General features: G+C 33.1%; 1 protein-coding gene across 1 annotated transcript in view; it reads right to left on the bottom strand.

Moving 5' to 3' along the window:
* LOC148301466 (sensory neuron membrane protein 2-like) overlaps positions 1-7225 on the bottom strand; it is a 12422-nt gene extending 5197 nt beyond the window's left edge. The window contains exons 1-3 of the mRNA XM_088273218.1: positions 7004-7225; positions 2364-2521; positions 155-299 (exon numbers count right to left, since the gene is read on the bottom strand). Of these exons, the coding sequence (XP_088129344.1) occupies positions 155-299; positions 2364-2521; positions 7004-7120 (420 nt within the window). The 5' untranslated portion in view covers positions 7121-7225. The remainder of the gene's footprint in view (positions 1-154; positions 300-2363; positions 2522-7003) is intronic.
* Positions 7226-7879: the final 654 nt, after the last annotated feature.

Below are 7879 nucleotides of genomic sequence, written 5' to 3'. Positions count from 1 at the left end.
GATATCTTATGGGATTTTACAAATATTTAATGATTATGTAACAATACATACATAATACATAATCATTTATTGATCATTATATTTGTGATTTTATTTCATAAAAAAAATACATAATCTGTAGTTCGAATTTGAACTTTTTGAATAATTTACTTACCATGAAAGCAGTATTCAGAATGACCACCAAATCACTTTCTTTTAGTTCTTTAGATTTTTCTTGGTCAAATACAAAAGTTTTTTTCAGAAAATACTTAATTTGATTTGTATCATGGAATGTTATATTCACTTTTTCCCTGTATTGCCTTGAAATGAAACAAACTCACCAATTATACATAAACATACATTACACATCTGTTAAAATATATTTATGTACATAGTACTGATTAATGTTTAAGTGTTTCCTGTCTATAATACGAGTATTTATAATGAGTTACAAACAAGTTTATGTATGTTGTGTATATTTTTTTAAACCCTAGAAAACTAAACTATCGTAAAAATTACGATGGCAAAATGACGATTCCTGAAAAAATAATGTTCGCGTCGCACAGTGTGTAATATGACCGATCTGGTTTTACTTTAATACTGATAAGATTATTATTGGCATAAAAAAATGATTTAATGAACAATTGAAATTATATTTGGTAACAAGTTAGTCCATACAGTAGGCTTTAGTTTCGTGTAGTGAAAGTAAAGAAAAAGCGCCGAGGAAAGCCGAGAAAATTATATGAAAAACACCATTGAATTTGTTGCAATAAAAAAAATTAATTTAAAAAAATGTAGATGGTATAACCAAACAAAGAGTATTGCTACAATATTATTATCAAAGTTATCAAAAATTAAATAGGAACATAAACGGCTTTTTAAAAAAACATTGCTTTTTATTCGCTGTCGAATTCACTGTCTTCAATATATGTATTTTCTGATGGATTTTTGAATAAATTTAGGTTTGTAAACACTTTCGACTTTCTTGGAGTGGATATCCTCAAACTATAAATTAGGGAATCTGAGAAAATTAACAACATCGACATCAAATCTCTGTTTATTATGATTGATATTTTCCGCGTGTGGTTCGTTCTATATTGCATAGATTGTAGAATCTTCATTCCTAGCTTCCTGTGCCTCCTCTGAGAGCTATCCTATTGGTAAAATGCAGGAAGCGATTATATCTGCACCATGCAATAATATTTTGTGGACAGTTGTTGGCATATAGTACCACGGGTATGACTTAATGTACATATCTTTTGTTTCAGTGACATATTCAGCAAATAATTCCACATTTCTTTCACAGTGCATGGAATTGGTTTGACAATCTGTAAACTTCTATTTATTTTAATGATAGTAGCGCGTGTAAGTCACGCACTTGAAAGTTCGTTTAAAATATTGGCTGCATCCCTCTTTCTCGATACCCGCAACGTTACCTCAAATACTAAAGTAGTTTCTTGTAAAGATTGATATTTATCAATATTTTTGACATTCTTTTTTTTTTTTTTAAGTAGCTCTGCAATTATCAAAATCTTTAGAAAATAGACCTTTTCGTTGAGTATTTTCTTTATTTGATTCAATCATTGGTAAAATAAAAGGATAAAATACAGTTGGAAGCAATAACTCTTTATCCAGCTTATTTGCTTTTTCTGTTAAAAATATTGCTTGACTGTAATGCTTTTTCTTTCGTCGGTATTTTATTTTAGGGCCCAGACGCGATATTATTTATGAGATTATTTTTTTTAAAGATTAAATTACAGTTTTTTAAATTAAATTTATCAGATATATAGTTCCAGAGGTGCTAATTACGGTTATTATTATTGCTATTCCGCCATACGCCATAAAATTTTCTTCTCGAAATCGATGCACGACCCACTGAAAAATAAAAATATCTCCTAAACGGGGGAATTTGGGGAAATTTGAGCCTAAAAATATAATACGTTTGCAGAAGATTGCACCGGTTATTAATTAAGAAGTTTTGATATTCAAATATGTAAAATTAAAATATGAAAAAAACGACTAAAGGAAAGCTAGATCGGTCATATTGCACACTGTGCGTCGTTCCCGCTCTCCTCGCTTTACAGTGTATTCCTGATGCGCCTTTATTTTTTTATAATGATAACAGATTTTGAGTATTGTATTTATTCACGTTTTATTTCTATGTCGTATTTTTACGATTGTTAAGCAACAACGTCACTCGTAAGATAGTTTAGTAATCTAGGTTTATAGGTGTTTTGAGTTCGAATACATTCACAAGTTATCATCAACGGATACAATCGGACACATTATGAATTAAGAATATTTAGTAATAATGTTCATTCTGAATCACTTATAGAGCGCCACGTGTTTGTATGTGTGTGTGTGTGTAAATACGTGTGACAAACCTGTATACGTAAGGACCCACTTCGACGATAGCTGGAGTATTCCCGATAAGAATATCTTCAGGATTTGTGACATTAAATACATAAACCTTGAAAATGATTGGTAATGAAGTATCTTGCCAAAGTTCTAGTGTTTCAGATCCTTCCTTCAGAACTATCTTCTAAAAAAAAAAGACTATTACCTTCTATTGTCATTTGTTGTTATACGAAAAAATACAAATAATTATCCTCAAATATAATAATAAAATATTAATTACAAAGTATAAACAGATAATGCTTTAAAAAAATCCCGGTTAAATATTATAATTCAGTATGCATGTGCAGTAGGTATGTATCGTAAGGAAAACTTCGTTTTAATTATGTACATATTTAATAGGAGGTTTTGATCGCCCCGGTGGATAACCGCTGCGAAACGATCTCAAACAATGGATTAGTATTTCATGGTCAATCTTATGAGTTTTCTTCCATTGTAATCTCGTATGCACAAACGTGTAATACGAGTGTAAAACGTGTGTTACGAGAGCATGTAATAATAACGTGATGCTGCATATTGCACGATTATGTGGACGGAAGAAGGTAATTATCACTACAGAGGTAAATATCTACATCTTACATGATCAATCTTTCATACGAAGGCCAGGTATAGGGGAGAAAACGTATTAAGGCCAAGTATCGTTATGTCGCAACATTAATGTCTCTAAATCCAGGCAAACATTTTTACGTAAATGTTTTTTTTCTTAAAGCATTGTTTTTGCATTGAAAAAATAAGTTTTTCTTCGAAAAATTATATGGTGCCAAGTTTTTTTATAATAAATAGTTATATAGTGCAAACAAAAAACTTGGCACGATCAGGTATGCCAAATACTTGAAAGCGGTCAGGTTGGGAGTCGAAACAATCGGCGGGTATGTATGAGGAGATGCATGAACGTGGAAGAGGCGAAGAATGTTTGCAAAGACAGAGTGGTGTGACGTTCTATTCTCTCTGCCCACCCCTGCGGGGAAGCGGCGTGATGGTTAGTTAGTTAGTTTATAATTATATGGTTTTTTAAAGATAACAGTTATTGAAAGATAGAGTTAAAAAATATATAAAAATATATTTTCCATATTTGTATATTCTAAAAAACAACAAAATATCCAATATACAGTTATTTTAAATTTAGCATAGGACCAGCCCTGAGCGGGGCTGAACGCATTATGATTTGAACGCTTGAGATCTAAGCCTTACACACAGTATAGATAACTCCAAATTTATTTATCTTTTGTTTTAAAGGTTTTTTCGGTATCATTTACTTCCTGACAATACAGATCAAGTTCCTAACATAATTAATGTTTTTTATTATTATTTTATTTATAGAAAACAAATAATAATAGAACTAGTAAACTTAAAGTAATCAACAATACGTATTTGATGGATTATCTTATTTCTGTACTTCCGTCCTCGATGCGTAAGGTAAACTTTTGAAAAATACTTAGTATTCAGAACCTGATACCTTTCATTACTTAAATAAATTGATACGCTTCCTAGCGTCGAAAAAGCAGTAATATTCACTGAGATCAATTAGAAAACTAAAATTATCACTTGTGTCATATTCTTCTTCTTCTCTTCGTTTTCCATGTTCGCTCCATAGGTGGAGCATAGAGACGTCACTCTGTCACGCGCACTCTCATTGGCTTCCTCCCAGGTCAGTCCGGCATCTCGACTTCGAGACTTCGACTTCCGCTGAGTATAGTCTTCGGGGTTGGAAGAAGAGACATGAGGGGTTAATGCTCTCAGGTGGCATGTCCCAACCATGTCCACCTTCTCCTCTTCAGGACTTCCAGTATGAGGTGCTGTTGGGTTCTTCTCCTCACATCGTCATTCCTGACGAAGTCATACCACTTTACACCCAGTATTCGCCTCAGGCACCTATTTTCAAAACTGGCTGGTTTCTTGCTTTGAGCTTGGGTGAGGTTGACTCACACCCGTTCAGCAGCACTGTTAGGATGCAGGCGTTAAAGAGACGACACTTGGTTTTTGTCGAGTAAAGCAATGAGTCCCAGACATAGCGCATTTTATTGAATATAATATCATCTACATCCCATTAAACATATTCCACTCCTTTATAAGAATCTGGAGAGCAGGACTGATAACCCTGTCTTCGTGTAATCAACGATCGAGTTAATAAATACTGGGTCGATCTTATGGGGTGCCCTGCCAGCGTTTGCCTTTTACCTTTTGGGTGCGGATAAGGAACAAAAAAATAAGTTTGACGATTTTCTTCAGTCATTATCAGTCATTATTATATTATATCCTAGATGAGTACATACAGAAGATTCTGTGTAAGTTAAAAGGTTAAAAATTAGTATAATCAAGGCACTATCACTCGGTTAGTGTTATTATAATACATGGATATACATTTATATTATCCACTGACACTTCGTGATGGAATTGCATTTTTAATTTATTATTAGATTAAAACCAATATTTTTAGCTTTTCCACTTTTTTATTTGACCAGCGACCGGGTTTCGTCGTTACCGACATCATCAGACTGGTCTGATGATGTCGGTAACGACGAAACCCGGTCGCTGGTCAAATAAAAAAGTGGAAAAGCTAAAAATATTGGTTTTAATCTAATAATAAATTAAACATGGATATACAATAATATTACTCCATACAAAGATTTCATAGTCGCTCCAAATGAACGCTTTCGTAGAATTATAGTACCTATATTATCGTGTAAACAATCTACCCCTACGGAAATCTTATTACATAAAACTCCCAGCTCTATAATAATCTACATATTTTATGTATCTACTTATCTAAATATCTTCCTAAAACAAATTATTTTCACGTGTTATGCACATAACATACCCATTCATCGATACAGTACGTATCCATCCCTAAGGAAGACAAGGTGCTTTTCGAAACCGGTTGAATATTATGGTGCTATCAAAAATAAGTATTTAAAATAAAGATTGTATTTTATTTTATTTTTTAAAATGTATAATACTAACCTACGTATTATAATTTACGCGCATATATTGTATCTACGTTGTACATGCAAACATATGTATATTATATAAGTAAATGTATACATCTTAATATGAATATTTTTTGTGAAACAAAGATGAAAAAAAATATAAAGGATTTTTATTTCAATGTATCATTCTCCAAAATAAAAATACCTACTTAATTATAAAAGTAGTTCTTATTTATAAAAGTGAATGGCGCGATCGATTTAAAGATTACATAAAAATCTTCAGTTGTCTATCGAGTAAATATATGCATTTATTACACAGGCCAACACACATTTGGTGCCCTCGATTTTTTAACTGTTCCTAGTTAATTTTTGGCTGCAGAATCCGAAATAGTCCTCAGAATTTGTCTGTCAGATCATTTTTTGAGATATGTTACATAAAAAAATCCATATTTTCACATTTTGCACATTTCCCGTTTTAATCATTACTATTGCTAGATTAAAAAATACATGGATATACTCGTAAGTATTTATTAACAGAAAAACATAGATTTCAATATGTTTTTGCAAAATTTACATACATTAGTCACTTATCACTTTCTAACATGGAGTTTAGTAGGCTAGTTTTGCTGAAGGCTCCAACAGTAGTCGGCCATAATATGGATCCCATCATCCTTGATCCCATCATCTTCCATATTTTATTATTTAGTCCTGATGAAATTTTTAACCCCTGTTCTTTACTAAAATCACCCAAGTTTTCTGGAAAGCGATCTAGGTGGCTGTGGAAGTAGTGAACTTTTATGCTCATGTTACAACCGAGAATTTAAAAATTTGAAAGCATAGTTTCCACTACGTAATTCTCTGCTTTATGATTCCCAAGAAAATATTGTACTTCTTGAACCAATGAACAACAAGATTCAGCCTCGTTCATTGATATGGTGAATTGTGGATCTTCAATAAGTTTTTTGAGGACCATAATATAATATATATTAGCTTTTAGTTTTTCCGGGCCAATCCCAGGAAATTACTTAAAACCATTTCCATTTCTTCATATTTTTTTCTCGTAACCAACGCTTCGTTAATTAAGTTTTGTTTTCCTTAAATCATGACATCTCTTGATGACCAATTTCTGTTAATCCAGTATTTATTGTCCAGGTTGATTCAGGTATAATTCCAGATATATATTTGGATACTTAAATTCTAATTTTGAGTAGGAAAGTTGTATTTTATCAGAACAAACATCAATTAACCTGTATCTCAAAAACTAAAGCTGATAGAAATAATCTGGTGGCATTTTTGAAATCAGAACATTAAAAACATTAAAAATCATTAGTTAAATTTCCGGCACCAATTTTTTTTTGTATTTTGTTAGCCAATGTTATTATTCGAAGTCGGATTTTGATCCGCGGTCGCGATCTTCGAATCTGATATCCTGGGTTTAATTTTACAATTTGTCACAATTTTTTGATATTCGGGAGACTGCGCCTATTTACTAATAAGCGCACTCTCCTGGACCGCGGATCATAATGGTACTCCATTTTAAATATCTCGAATATTTTTTGAATACTTGTAACAATATATAACGCTTCAGTGAAATAAAAAATCGAAAGTTTGTACGGTTTTCATCCATAACGGAATTTATTAGGGTTTAAAAGATTCAAAAATGCCGTGAGGGAATTAGATACCTTTCGAATTTCATAGTCGATCATTTTGGGGAATCCATAGAAACCCAAGATGATCCCGACAGCCGTGACCGTCGCTCCGAGCGCCGCCAGCGCCCAAGCCTTCCCGCGCGGCGTCATGAGCTGAGAGAGCGGCTGCTGTACTGCTGTACTGTACCACTACCACCGCTGCCCGCAGAGCACTCCGCGCCGCGCTGCCATCCTGCGCACTGCAGACCTCGGACTGGCGCTCCGCTGGTGGCGTGTTCCTCATTATCAGGCATCAGGCATCAGCGATACACGCCAATTAACTCGATTAGTCCATATTTCCATTTGCGAGCGTGTATAAATACAATTATTTTACATATTATCTAGGGACTGATCATCGGATTTGTAATTGCGTTGTACTTGTCCTCAACTTATTTTCTGGATATGCTCAGTGTAACATTCGTAAAAGACTTGTAACATAAAACTCTCCTCGCGGAATTAGTATATATATATGTTTAAAAATAACACGAGCTAATACGAATACGAGTATGCAACCCCGAATGCCTAGCCATTACCGCTATTCTCATTTTTTCTTATAATACCCATTCTCCTCCATTCCCCTTCCAAAATAGTAGTAATGTACACCACCTACCGGTAGCTCACCGAGGCTTTTGCGGTGGCTCGCGAAGGACATTTAATTTGCCTAGTAAATTTTATTATTATGTGTGTATGTTTATTTTTAATCACACCTATTTTCAATAATTATTTTGTATATAAATAAAAGTACATACGTATTTTATGTTTTATTGTTAATCTGACGTTCTACTTTATTTAAACTAATATAAAAATATTATGTATGGCACGATAAGGGCCGATGATAAAAAAAGTATAAAGAGGGAATTTGTATAGGTA

This window comes from Brachycentrus maculatus, unplaced genomic scaffold, assembly GCF_059751285.1.
Source record: "Brachycentrus maculatus isolate JH-2025_06_01 unplaced genomic scaffold, ASM5975128v1 h1tg000560l, whole genome shotgun sequence".
Classification (NCBI taxonomy): Eukaryota; Metazoa; Arthropoda; class Insecta; order Trichoptera; family Brachycentridae; genus Brachycentrus; species Brachycentrus maculatus.
The sequence above is the reverse complement of the archived record's forward strand: the minus strand, read 5'-3'. Positions and strand labels throughout refer to the sequence as shown.